Source organism: Polypterus senegalus, chromosome 11 (assembly GCF_016835505.1).
Source record: "Polypterus senegalus isolate Bchr_013 chromosome 11, ASM1683550v1, whole genome shotgun sequence".
NCBI classification, from domain to species: Eukaryota; Metazoa; Chordata; class Cladistia; order Polypteriformes; family Polypteridae; genus Polypterus; species Polypterus senegalus.
In genome coordinates this window covers 106,779,736-106,795,069 of record NC_053164.1, presented here as the reverse complement: position 1 = coordinate 106,795,069, position 15,334 = coordinate 106,779,736, and the positions used below count along the sequence as shown (strand labels likewise).

The window sequence follows — 15,334 nt, the reverse complement described above, 5'->3', positions numbered from 1 at the left end:
AATAAAGTGAAAAGAGATAATTGTGCTAAGTGGTTATCATTGCCAAGCACTGTAAGCAATCACCTTTTAATAAAAAAAAATCACATTGGCATTTTTTGTGACAGTTGCCTAATATGATATTTTAGTGGTTGTAACCAATAATATGTGGTATAGAGAGCTGTAATTTTACACTTTGAACATCAAAAAGTAAAATAATGACCATCAACAGTATAAGGCATGGATGTTTAAAAGAACACATTTTGTTTTAGTAGATAATGCGCATAATGGTTATCAAGTGACAGAGCACAAGTATAGTAATTTCTAAGTTCCTTTGTATTTTAAGAATGCATAAAAGTTATTTTTGTTGATTTTTTTCTTTCTGTAACTACGTTTTCACTGTGCCAGTAAGCCGATGCCGCAGAGTATCCATTTTAGCTTAGTCAGTGTTTCAGCATCATCCATCAATTCATCTTCTAAACTCACTAGTTCTTAATATAAATTAAATTAGCTAATGTTTGACATAATATAGTCCCCAAGATTAGCAGTTTTCAGTGTTTTGAAAAAAACATTTAAGGAAATATAAAATGAGAGGTTAACTGTGATTCCAGAATGCAGAGTAAATTTACAATTATTTTACAATCTAACATCTAACATTGATTTGACTAGTGTGTGTCAGAGGGCAATGTTAAACAAACTGGAAATCATCTCAACTGATGATAGTCATCCATTACATGTAGAACTAAAGTTCAGTAAATCAGGAAGGACAGTCACTTTGAAAACCCACACAAATCACTCCAGGAACTCCTTTCTTCCTAGTGTCATACAAATGTTTAATAAGAAATATCGGAGATAATAATTAAGGTTTTGATATACAGTATATCCTGTAACCTTTTTTGTGTGTAAATATGTATTATCTAACTGCCTTACCTTAACCTTTATTGCTTATTATTGTGATTTTTTGAGATAATGTTTTTAACTCAGCATTAGTACTATCAGTACTATCTATTTTTAGTTGAAAGCTTTATATATTTATGCATATATTTGTATCTGTATAAATATCATATATATAAATGCTTAATATATATATATATATATATATATATATATATATATATATATATATATATATATATATATACTGCTCAAAAAAATAAATGAACACTTTTTAATCAGAGTATAGAATCAAGTCAGTGAAACTTCTAGGATATTGATCTGGTCAGTTAAGTAGCAGAGGGGGTTGTTAATCAGTTTCAGTTGCTTTGGTGTTATTGAAAATAACAACAGGTGCACTAAAGGGACAATAATGAGACAACCCCCAAAACAGGAATGGTTTAACAGGTGGAGGCCACTGACATTTTTCCCTCCTCATATTTTCAGTTTTTTCACTAGTTTTGCATTTGGCTATGGTCAGTGTCACTATTGGTAGCATGAGGTGATATCTGGACCCTACAGAGGTTGCACAGGTAGTCCAACTTCTCCAGGATGGCACATCAATATGTGCCATTGCCAGATGGTTTGTTTTGTCTCCCAGCACAGTCTCGAGGGCATAGAGGAGATTCAAGGAGACAGGCAGTTACTCTAGGAGAGCTAGCTGGACAGGGCTGTAGAAGGTCCTTAACCCATCAGCAAGACCGGTATTTGCTCCTTTGGGCAAGGAGGAACAGGATGAGCACTGCCAGAGCCCTACTTGCCTAAATGCAATATATTTGGTTTCCAGTCTGCAAGTAAAGATTAGCACATAAATCCTTTAATATATAAACATGTATTGACTAATTGGGTTAACTATTTTAATCTTTATTACTTCTTTATTTAATTCAAGATAAATATTTGACAACAAAATGCAGGAGAAAAATTCAAGAAAAGACCAGAGTACTGGAAAATGGCTCACAAAAATACAGGGAAAATATTCATATTCCACAAGAATACTGACTGGGTAAGGAATAAAACTCGGCGTCCTAGAGCTGTGAGACTACAGTGCATGCCAGTTAGTCATTACGTCATCTTCTTATGTCACTCATGTCTTTGTGACTTGGTATTGTGGTCAGCTTTAAATGAAATGATAGAACCTTAGCACAATATGCTCAAGAAATATCCACCTGTACTTTTGCAAAATTTGTCTAAAGTAGATGAGTAACAGAACCTGACGTCACAGATGTAATAAATGACTTCACAATGTAGTAAAAGCAACAATGGTAAAATTGTGTATTTTTTGGAGGTAGGCTTATTTAAGTGCCTTTTACTTCCTGTGTTGGCATCATAAAGTACCCCTTTGAATATACTTCATTTTTTTCTATTAGTTCCTCTCTGTTCCCATACTGATACAAAGGAAGGGTAATCAGGTAAGTGTGAGATCAAATTACAATTAAAAAATGATCAAATTTTAGGTTACAGCAGATTGTCGGTGAACAACTGAAGTTGTTCAATGGAAACATGTTTCTTTAATGTTGACACTCTCTCCTCTCCTGCTAAAGATCAGAGGTGTCTTCTTCCTCTAATCTCATTGTTTTAGGGCCAAGCTATTTAATGCTAGATCACCGTGCTACAGAATTGCTCTGTCTATCCATTCCACATTCTCTCATGGTCCTCATCATAGTGGCAATGCACACGTTGGCTTGTCAGCAAATCCAGGCTAAAATGTGGAAAGAAACAAGTGTAGCTGTCACCCGAAATTTATACTACACCAGTCTCTAAATTGGCCAATCTTTTGGCAACTTGCACAGTTCCCCATTCTACCAAAACCTACACCATAATGTCTGCACCCCCATTTCCGTAATCTTCCAATAATTTACAATTCCATCTTTCCTATAACACATCCATAGCATAAGTCCAATCCAAATCTTATTCTGCTAATAGAATGCCAAGTCCTTGGCCATTTCCACTGTGTTCCATAAATCCATATCATACAATCACTAGTCATTTGATTTCTCTGAAGTCCTGCATCCCAGTTTATCAATTGCCATACCCATAGAGTCATTCCCAACCTAATTTTATTCTATACTTGCTGCCAGTCTGCTCAGTCCTATGCAAGTTTGCCAGGCCTACCTCACCTGGGCACAAATTTGTATTGTAAAATCCACAGAGTCCCACATCTTAAAACTGTAAACTGAGTCATTTCACTAAGCCTTACAAAAAAATTAGCCTCATACTATTGTCTAGATCAGTGTTTCCCAACCTTTGTTTCCTGTAGTTGCACCTGTTTTGTAACCAAAATCTTCCCAAGGCACACCACTATCTTCCTAACCTCAAACACATATAAATCTCATACACTTGCTCAACTGCCCAAAGTGGGGACTACTGGAGAAGCCAGTAAAAAAGCAGTTCCGAGATCAGCATTTGCAGGCACAGCACTTAGTGAGCACTTTGGTGGCATCTCCAAGCTGCTTTGTCCTTTTGCCTGCCCCTGTCTGCATCAGAGGCAACTTGTATATCCATTATCCACCAGTGCTGTGAGCCTCGCTGGTGACCACACACCCAGGGCAGATGGACTCTAGCAGCATGGAGATGTGTCTGAAATGCTCAAAGTGTTTTGTCTAAGACATAGCAATCACAGAGTTGCTTTTATGTCAGGTTCTCCAGGTAGACCTGTTCTCCTCAGACAGGTCTCGACCACCTGCGGAGCTTGTCCTTCTCAGGTTCAGACCCAAGTGTGCTACACTATTATTTCCATGCCACACCTGATTAGCTCTCATGACGCACCACTGTGCCATGGAACACTGGCTGAAAAACAGTGTTGTAGATGACTGCAGTTATTTTCATGCCACTTACATTTTTCAGAAAAATGTTTTAGGCCTCATACCCCCATTAATGTCTGTAATGCTTCAACACTTTGAAACAGCAAACAGGGAAAGCAAAAAAGGCATTACTTACACCACATCCAGTTACCCAATTCTGTTTGTCATAACAAGTGCGGGAAAAGTATGTGTGTAAGTTCTCCTCGATCACTTGCCTGCTCTGAATTTTTAAGTTAGGTCAGTCGGATCCAAACTCTTTATGAAGCAGTATTTCATTACAACAACATTTATTTATATAGAACATTTCCATATAAATTATGTAGCTCAAAGTGCTTTACAAGATGAAGAAAGAAAAAAGAAAAATATAAAAATAAGATTAGACAATAAAAAGTAACATAAAATTCCAGAGGGCTGGAGAAAAAAAAAAAAAAGAAATTTGCTGGAGTTCTGAAACCGCCCAGCCCTCACTGGGCAGTCTACCTAATATCAATGATCTCAGTCAGTCCTTAGGCTTCACATGGAAGAATTACATGAACATGGTCATGTGGACATCTGGCTTCGATTTAAGAAATAACTGGTTTTTCTTTGATTTCTGAAGTTCCACTTGAAGTTGCTATCTACCTAAAGTCACGCTCACTCATCTGTAGTTACGTTGATAGCGGGTGTGAAGTGTGAACTTGAAATAGTGCGTTGACAATTGTCTAATAACATTAGATTTAAAAAACCTAAAACAATACTAATTCACTGCCAGTAAATGTGGGAGTGCCTGGGGCACAAAGACCATTGGCAAAAATAAAAGACCTATACAGTTTAAGAAAGCAGAAAATACCATTCAAAAAAGTATAGAGAAAATATCCAGAAACTGATTACTCCTTGATCAAACACAGCCAAGAACTGATACTGGTGAGAGTGCAAGCTTTGGGCATTTTTTTTTAATTCAGTGGATAATCAGTAAACCTGGTTTGTATGGTGCCTAGTCATCTAATGACCACTTGTTTTGGGTTGAGTGTTGATGTGAATGTGATTGAACAAAAGACATTACTGATTAAGAAAAAATGTGGCAAACATATTTGTAGCCTTTGTAGATAGCAGAAATGCACACATTCTAAAGATCATTTGTGTAAAATAGTTAAGTGCTAAACTAACATTTAACAATGGCATTGTGTGTGGGAGGAGACTAAAAAAATCAGGTTGTTTTATAAAGGCAGGTGTGCTCCAAGAAACTCCACATTTGTGAATAAATTAACAAGAAACCACATAATCCTGCATTGAGAATTTAAATTACTGTATATAGTATAATAATATAATAATAAAATATATATTAATATCAATATATTAATATTAATTATTATTATTCATATTAATTATAATAATGTATTAATATTAATATAATAATGTGCCATTTATAGTGTATTATCACATAACATTCCCATACTTAATGCAGTTCATTGTTGTGGTGGCTAGACTCTAAATTAATTATGATTAGTATCATTACGCATGGCCTAGTATGTCAAGAGATGTTAGTTGTGCCAACTAACCATGCCATTACCTCAGTTTAATTCCTATGTCTTCACCATTTTCCTGTAGATTTTATTATAAAGCCATACTGTTAGGCTAACTGGCAACTTTTAAGTATGAGTGAGTGGGAATGAATTTACCCTAACTCTGTTCTTGTACTCATTGCTGCCAGGATATGCACCATCTCCCTGTGACCCTGTCCATGCAATACCAGTAAAACCAACTTCCTGAAAAAAAAAATTGTGACGAGAAATTACCTGATTTTATTAGTGTTAGTGATGATTCAGTCATTCTGATTATTTTTGTACCCTCAAGTTGGTCAGAGAAGCTAATTACTGTATAGAAACTTGGTTTGACTTTTAATAAGCTACCCTTGCGTACATATTTCAAGGCTTAGTGGAGGCCATGGCAACTATTGGTAAAGCCAGCAATAACAAATATATTATTTGAGCTTGTGAATATTGTACACTTTAATCAACACTTAAAGCTTAATAGTAACCATATAATGACCTGATGCATTGCATTAGCAGTACTGACTTATTGTGTGTAAAACAGTAGTCAAGGAAAGAATAAAGCAATTCATTAACAATTAATATATTATGGTAATTGTCAGAGGGAATGAATATTATTGAAATGAAGACAGATTCTAGTACATTCTAGTACATTTAACAGCTATACAGAGGGCAATAACTGACTTACAAATGAATTGAGCTGTAAAGTATACATAATCTAAATGATAAACTTCAAAAAACCAAACTTTTTCACAGTCATGTCATGCATTAATGTGTCCCAGAAACATAGTGTTGTTATACGAAGTTGTTAAAAAAAAAAATCAGTGAGGCATCCGGTGAGATGTGAAAGAAATGTTTAATGAATATATCAACTTTGAAGTGTCAAAGGTTGTAGTTTCACAAAAACAATAGGTATGTTTATAACAACAAGGCAAAGTTAAAAGTAAATGTTTTCATCACAGATTCCTGGAACTATTTCTTCTGAAAAAAAAAAACCTAAAATGTTCAGTGTGGAAGAATGTTGTTAACTCTGGAGTGGATGTGTTCAGTAAATTTTAAAGTTTTTATTTCACATTTCTTCTGGTGCTCCTTTTACTACAGTAATAATCAATCCACTTGAGAAGAATTGTTACTTTTCCTATGTATACTATAGATATATACATAGTTTTACATTCCCTTCATGTTTTGTAGATTTATAATAAAGCTTTCAGAATGATATCATTGTGTGTTTATACCTCAGTCTATGTCAGGATAGCCATAGATTTAACACAAAAACTACTGCTCAGAGTAAAACTTGACATAGATATTAGCTATGTAAAATGTTAAAGGCCTAGTGCTATTGAGCATTCCAGTAGAGTTTGCTGATGACTACATATATTTATGGATAGTATTGAAGTATTTAACATTGACTTGATCACTTTTGGAGTGATGTGTATGTTTCTTTTTGTATGTTTGTGAGTTTGAATGGGTGTCTGTTAAAACGTATTTAAAACATAAATCAGTTAGGTGCATTGTGCTATTTTTTGAATTAAATCACTTCAACAGGTTTTGCTCTGCAAGGATAACGATTACGTGTTTTGTAGGAGCGCAGTGAGAGAAAGAGAATGTAATTTTTTTTTATTAAGATCTGATTCTTGGATTTCATTTCACATAATAAAATAATTGACCTAAAATCACAACTCTATGTAGGGAAATTCATGTGTTGGAAATCTCCTTTTTTAAATTTATAAATAGAGCCTCGGTTTGCAAAGTCAGTTTTCTGAGAAAATGAATGCCATTTCGAAACACTATTTTTGACTTATAAAAACAAACCCTATGCTGAGATATCCTCCACCACCTCCCGTGACCCTCAGGACTAAGTGGGTTGGATAATGACTGACTGAATTTTCCTTTAACTGTTAACTGCATTTTCTTATTAATGAAATGAGAAAATATATAACTTGATTAATTAGTTTCCCTTTTGAAGCTTTGCAGAGATAAAGAGCTAATAGCAATATTTTAGTATTTGCAGAAATGCTTACCGTCTGTGCACCAGATTGAGAAATTGTATTATTTCATATTTCATATTATTTCATTCAACTTGACAAAAAGAAATCATTAGAATCTAGCAGTGGACTATCTGCTGATAATGTCTTTTCTTGAGGGTGTATCAAGATATATGACATAGTTCCAGACCAAGACCAAATATCAGAACAAAAGAACACATATAGGAAAACATTTATTTGATCATCAAAAAAAAAACTCTGAAACCTTTGCACAACATTTTAATAAGTACTCAAATTACAATTTTTATGCACATACATACTATGTTATTTCCAGTGTATGAATGTAGCACTTATTCCAGACAGAAAAATACAATATTCTGTGCAAAAAAACTGCCAAACTCTAGAGCATTTACTTACCATTTTATTATTTTGTGCCTGTTCCTTAATAATAGAAGAATTAATGTAAACATGTTAAAACATTGCTTGATTGTTGCTTTTATAGCATCTCACATACTATAGTTTATTTAATGTGAATTCTTTGACTTATATTGTAGGCTAGATGTTCCAAATATGCCTATGGTGTCTGAACACTGATTCTTGCTGTGCATCCATTATGACCAATCTTTGTTAATTTAACTGTCTAAAGAGTTATGGTCTTTTTTAAAACATACTTCCTGACAATTGTTAAAAAAGCAAGGACTCTTAATTGTACAGAAGTGGATAACAAACATGTACAGCACATAGCTTTCCATGTATATACTATTGATTTGATAACATTATAATAAAAACTACAGCATCTGTTTACTATTAACATCAGCTTATTGTGACACTGAGATGGATAAATGGGTTAGAAAATGGGAGAATAGATTTAAAACCCTTAAGCAAAAACCTTGTTCAAACTAAAGTATTCTTTTTTAACTATAAGTTATCATATCAGAATCCTACAGAGATTATATTCTTTCTAACATCTTGGGAGGAAGGCTGACATTTGCAGCACATATTCAGTACGTGACATGACTACATACACAAGCAAATGTTTATAAGCTGAGGATTTTCTAAGAGTAGATTCCAGGATTTGTTGGTCAAGTAGGTTTATGATGTTTGCCATATAAGGTTCAGACTACTAGCGGAAATATCAGAGAAGAATTCAAGACTAATTTGCACCATAAACTTGCATTATGATAACAGATTTGTTATACTGATTACTGGTATGACATTGTTTCCTTGACATAAAAAAAATGTTCACTTTTTGTAAATAGCTTTTAGACAAATCTTTTGATTTACAAATATAAAGTGAATCATCTCTTTCTGTACCTATTTTATCCTTTAGATAGTGTAATGAATCAATATTGTGAAATGATCAGACTTGACATACTTAAAGAGGTTTAGGGTAGCCACCCGTATATTATCCCTGGCTGCAATGGGTTTGGTTTTAGACAGAAGTGTCTCAGTTGGAGTCCAGACATGAACTGTTTGAGGTTTAGAAAAATGGTGGTTTTATCTGCTAAAACGGGAAGTGATGTGGGGGAACTGGAAGTGACCTTCATCTGGTGTCATTGTAAGCACCAAAACCGGAAGTGGTGTCCACCTGGGCGCCAGAACCGGAAGTGACGTCTTCATCGATGAGTCAGACAGGTTTTCCTCACAGCTGGTTTGCAGAGATAACAGGAGAAGGTTTAGTGCACCCCGCCACCCCCTGACCTGGCATGGAATTACCTTTGTTTGTCCATACAACATCCTCCTACTCGCACATGCGTAACAATATAAAACAGTAATATCCTGTTTAAGTATATCATTGTATAAACAGAAAGTTGTGGATATACAAGGAAACACTGCTTTAGCTGATTAACAATGTAAAACAAGTCAAAAACAGAATTTGGTGTAGGAAAACACCAGGAGGAGCATAAAAAAACTTGACAAAAAATAAAGAAAATTACACAGTGGAAAACGTGAGTCTGGATGCTGGAGCATATTAAAAACAGGTCCATTTTAAAGTGTTAATGTAAATCAGATAAAAAGATATACATAGAATAAGTGAAGACATTTTCCTTTAACTTTGAATTAAATGTTACATTTCCTGGAACTAGATAATTGACAATACTGGAAACTTGTATACTGTAGGTGCCAGAGACTGTAAAGAATTTTACAGCAGAACTTTAGGACAGTTCAAAAACCTTAGCTGTTTCAGGCAAAGATTTGGGGTGAGCAAATGCTAAATGTTAGCATTTAGTTTTATGAAAGTTTATACTCACTCAGTAAACAATGTTGTTGAAACATGTGATAAGTTTATCTATTGATTGTCTGATGTGTTTCCAGGTGTAAATATAGGGTAGACTTTGGTGCAAATACTTAAAAATGAGATAACCCAGTGCATATAAGAGGATACTGAGCAATTGCAATGAAAGCATGGGAAAAATGAAGTCGCTTGAAGAAAAGATGTGGGGCCTCATGTATAACGCTGTGTGTAAACTTCAAAAGAAATTTGTTTGATTAATACAGAGTGGCAGAGACACTCAAAATTTCAAGTTCAGAAAGTCACACAGTTTCCAAAATAAAAAGTTGTCAGATATTAAAGTTGATGTGAAAAGGTAAGTTGCAGTCCACCATCGGTTTATTCTGTTTCAGACAATATTACAAACGCAGACCATGATGCCAAGGACACAAATCCATGCGGTGATCATGCTGTTGTGCCTACACATCTGCCTCAGAAACTGCTGAACGACCATATGGTTGTGAACTGACAGACACTGTTCTGGAGACACAAAATGCAATAGTGGATGCTATAAGAGATGTGGCCAATGAACTAAGGAATATAAAGGGTTACTATGTGATATTGACCATAAATTAAATTAACTGTTTAAAAAACAAATGCTGCATCTGATTACCCGTTTTTACATTCTGCTGTTTACTTTCAAACAAAGTTGTAATGCTGTCCAATTTGTCTGATCATTTGGTGGGTCAGGTTCATCTTACTACATGTCTTCAGGTATGGGCAGACCACAATTGTGTGCTACATTATACAGCACGTTACATGCTTGCACAATGCTACACACTTTCTGTGGACTAAAGACAAGTACATTAATAGAATGTAAATGAATTGTATTTACATAAGCAAATTCATAATTGAAGATGCCTTAATAGTGCAGCATCCGCACTGAGCATCACAATGGATAGATTATCCTCTCTTTTCATGCCTCTTTGAGGTGACTCACCATCTTTAAAATAACTGCTTGCCTTTTGCTGCACTAGTTTTAAAAAAAGGGTGTGTGACAGCGCAGAGTTTCTATTTTTTATAGGCACTCCTGCTATATTAGATGTAATGCCAGCTCATTCTTTTGGTAATTCATCCCTGGCAATGTAACTTGTCCAGCGCCATTGCAAAAGCAATGTGTATGAAGTTGACCACTCTGATTACATTTGGAAAACCGGATGTTGCTGCAAACTGAGCATTGATGTTTCCCAGTTCAGCCACAGTGTAAGGAAATCATATACCGTATATCTGGATGAAAAGCTGATCATACCATTCTATACACCTAACATGGCGTGACTCAGTGATGATTGCGAAATAGCCGATGTGTCAGCAAGTTCATGTTGAAAAGCTCCTATGGCTAAAAACCCGAGAGTAGACAGAACTTGCAATGGAGCAAGTACAGCACAATTCCTCAAAGTCTCCAAGAGGATAGCTCTTAAAAATCAATATCAATTTAGAAGTCAGTCATCATCATCTATAAATGCACGCTGTCTTCTAACTCATCCATTTCTTCTAACAACACTGAAGCAGCTATAGTATTTGGAATAGTTTGGCCATTCCATGCACCATTATATTGTTACAGATGATTACAATCAAGTAAATTAAATTTGTAAACGATATGTGTTTAATTTCAGTGTATTGGATAAATATCGCGTCATAGATGCAAATATGTAAAAGAAGGGAAACTCTGTTTTGACGCTGAATGCCACAAATGTGCAAAACCAAGCAGAAACATGCGTACGCATAGTCTGAGGCAGCCATGAAAATGTGCGTGGCTTCATGCAAAGTTTAGTTTTTTTATGGATCTCGAAGTGTGCATGGAAACAGGTGTACGCAACATTTTTATGTGTATTCAGCATTTATACATGAGGCCCATGAACATGAGATCCTGATTTATTCATTTCAAAGTGACAGGGTACTAAGGACTATCCTGACAGTATTGTAAAAAAGGAAGGAATTAAGGGATCAACTCTATGTGATACTACCAGAGGACATTCAAATATATACAACTACTGTTCTCCATAAAGGGCTAATATAAAGAATCTGACAAACCTAACTGGCAAGTGTTTGGCTTATGAAATAAAAGGTAACTTTTGAAATGAAACATGGGAAATTTAAAGAGGTCTGGAGACCTAGATTTGAGTAGCTCTATTTTTTGTTAAAAACATTACTAGTTGTTTGAAGTTGCATACTGCTGAAATTTACTTTTTTTAGTAGTTTACAAGATTGAATGTGATACAGTGTGAATATCAATGGTTTTCTTCATAGTGACAGACAGGTACGTGAGCTAATAGATAAACCAAGGTTGAATTCACTGTTAATGTTCTCTGCTGATGACTTTCTTGTTATTTCAAAGATTTCAACACAATGTCCCCCTGTTTCTGCTAATATTGTCCTGACTTGCTCAGCCAAGCTGCCACACTTCTGACACCATCCATTTATTGTCAAATGCACTTAATTTCTGGCATTATTGAGTGCAAAGCCAGATCTAGACTTGGATGGAACACCAGTATGTCAGATGACACTTCCATTCAAACACCCAGCAGTACTTCATACAAGGCCAACTTAGAGAAGACATTTAGATAAAGGAGAAGTTTTAGAATTATTCAAGGTGAAGGTGTTCAAGAGAAATACAAATTACCAGCCCAGTGTACATTCAGACATGATGAGGTCGCAATGCAAAGCAATACCACCACGCCAAGCAGCTTCCTTATAAACATAGTATTACATAAATGTACACTTAGAACACTGTTCTTTTTGGACAAGAACAGAGAATCAGAAAGCAATCCTATGTTTTATTGCATTAAAGATATATAAAATGTGACAGCTCTGTTGCTTATGGTAATGAGGTCTCCAGATCTTTGCCCTTTTATTTGGAGGTCAGGTGTGTCACATAAAGGCATCAGTATACAACTGCAGCTCCCAAAGTCTTTATCCAGGAGCCTGCCTGCCTGCATGCTTGGTTACTGAATTGCCATGATTGATTTTTCTCTGCATGATAAGATAAGATAAGTCTCAGGCAATTTTACAAAAAATGTTGAAGAAATCTTACTTGCTTGTAGTGTTGTTTCCTCCAGTACAAACATTGTTCTTGGTCTGTTTTCTTGTTTTGACCCATTGAATAGAATTGAATCTCCACGTCACCAAGTGCAAGAGCTAATATTTGGAAGGTCCAGGAAGCTGATAATATTGAATGTACAGAATTACTCAGCTAAACCATTATTGAAAGGTCTACTCAATGGTTTTTACTTTGCTGTGTAAGACACTAAAATGACAAAGGTCATCACAATAGAAGTAAACCAGAAATCACATTGTGCAAGGCTTAAGTTGTTTTTTAACTGGTAATTAGATTGATCTTTATATGTGCACCTTTAAAATATTAAATTTTTCTGGTTTTGCTCTGTGATGTGCTTTTATCTCCTTTATTATACAGTGGACATAAATCATTCTTATACATTTTTTTTAAAATGGCAAGGTTAAATACTTAAAGAGTAAACAAAAAAGAAAAACAATACATCGGTTAATTGAGCATGCATAGTGGAGTACCTGTCAGTTTGAAGTATTTTTATTAGGAAATTTACCTGCTTCACATAGCTGAAATATAACCAAAAATAATGCATACATTTTATACATAAAAATCCATAGTTCTGGCTTTGAATCTCCTCATTAATGCAAGGGCTTTTTTTTCCTCATATATCATAAACACATGCAGATTATCTTAATTGGAAACTCAAAACTGGCCCAGTGGATGTGTGTGCAAGAGTGTGATGTGCAATGGACTGGCACATAATCTTTTTTTTCTACCTTGTGCTAAAAGCTGCCAGGAAAATGCCAGCCCTCCCCTCAATAATCCAGAAGTGCATTAGGTGGGTTTGCTTGCTGATGACCTAAGAATTAACTAATTAAGATTTATTTTGTGGTTTGATTTACTTAATCCTTAAAAAAATACACTTTGTGTGTGTATATACATACAGAAATGTATATGTATTTAGTGTAGACATCATTGTGGTTATTACTGCTCCCTCATAGATCCAGCACTATGGATTTAAATCCTGTACCAAGTCACACTAGTATGGTGTTTGCACATTCTTAAATTGAGAGTTTTCTAACCACATTCCCAAAGACATGCAAGTTAGGTGAACTGGTCATTCAGAATTATCTATATACTGTACACACCCCTACAGAGAGCAGCCCTGGACAGGAATAACAAGGCCAATTTAGAATAGTCAATCATCCAAACTGTTTTTTTGTAATATACAGTATTATCAAACTAGAAAAAAAATACAGACACATGTAAAGAGTATGAGGTTACATCTGGTCTGGTTCAGTCATTTTCTAGAGGTAAACCCAGAACAAGTCAAAAGAAGAAACATCTTAATACAGTTAGAGAAATAAGCTTTCCTCTTGTTTTACAGGAACTGTGAAGTGCTAAACTAATCACTCTGCCCTTATTCTACTTGATACATGTTTAGTAGGTTTCACTAACACAACAGAGTAACTTCTTGGGGTTAGGGGCTTTAGGCAATAGTTAGTAATTTGTAAATCCTTTCCTGAGTCAAGCCACGCCAACTGCTCATCTTAGACATTAGGGAGCATAACATAAACTGATAACATAATATTCTAATACCCACTTAATCCTATTCAGGTCGATGGGGAGAAAAAACCTATCAAGACAGCATCAGAGCTGGATTGCACTCTGTATGGTGTGCAAATTGAGTATAGGTCACATTCTCATATACCCACCCACACTGCCTTTCCCTAGTGGCCAGTTTGGAATTTCCACTAAACCTAACCTGCACATTCTTGTGATATGGAGGAAAAACCAAGAACCAGGGAAAAATATACAAAGAGGAAGAAGAACATGGCACACAGGCAATGACCACATGCAGGTTTCCAGCCCAGGACTCCTGAATTGTGAGGCAGTGGAGCTAACAACCGCACCACCATGCGGTTCAAAGATCAATACAGTTAAGGCACCATATCTTCATATTTTTTATTGCAGCATATCTTCACTTAGGACAAACATGATGCTTCCACACCTATGTTAATGTAGAGGCAATACATTTTAATTCATACTTATAAATACTCTACCTGCATTTTCACAGACAACAATATGTTTACATTAGCACCGCTAAAAAATAAACATATTGCTGAAATTACATATATTCAGCCATAATGTTCATGCGTACTTAAGGCACTTTGTTCAAAGTTTGTGTCCATAGCGTAAGTATAGATCTTTTATGAGATCTAAATAAGCTCTAATAAGCTCTAATTTTATTTATTGGTTAACAGCACTACTAAAGAAAAAAAACTTATCAGAGTTCATTGTCTGCTATTGCAGGGCTTCTTTTAGCACGAAATACAGTACTCACTATTCACTTTTTACTTGATAAGTACCTGAACCACATGTGTCCATGGCTTCAGTGTTTCTGCAATTTGCATTTCAAGCAACAGTGTTTAAAGTATTTTTAAACTGCAGGACATTTCTAAATTAGACCTAATCCTTCCTGGAGAGATGTCTTTTTAAAGCAGCAGCAGTGATTATGAACTGGAACTTTCACATACCAAAAATGAAGCCTACAGTGTTGTGATCAAAAGGATTTTTGACCCATTCTAACTTTAATTTCCATTTTGTCATTAGTGAATACCATTCTGCCATGTGTTTCTCTGTGAAAACCAGTATAAATGTTTGGACACTTTCAACAAAAGCCTTTTGAGATTTTTATTTATAAGCATTCACAGTTAGTAAGCAGTTTAATCAGAATAATAATGGAATATTACAGGTTTGCATAATAAATCCAAAGTTTTGGCATTTTTTTATTAAGAGACCATTGTAGTTGGATTTATTAAGCAACATAA

The 15,334-nt window shown here is 35.1% G+C and overlaps 1 protein-coding gene across 4 annotated transcripts in view; it reads left to right on the top strand.

The window, feature by feature from the left end:
• The window catches only part of slc13a4 (solute carrier family 13 member 4), a 167,838-nt gene that overhangs the window by 70,331 nt on the left and 82,173 nt on the right, over positions 1–15,334 (top strand). Inside the window, exon 1 of one of the 4 annotated variants that reach the window (XM_039769452.1) lies at positions 1,809–1,912. The exons of the other annotated variants lie outside the window; for them this stretch is intronic. Coding sequence (XP_039625386.1) covers positions 1,859–1,912 — 54 coding nt within the window. The 5' untranslated portion in view covers positions 1,809–1,858. Of the gene's footprint in view, positions 1–1,808; positions 1,913–15,334 lie in introns of those variants that run through there. 4 annotated transcript variants of the gene reach the window in all.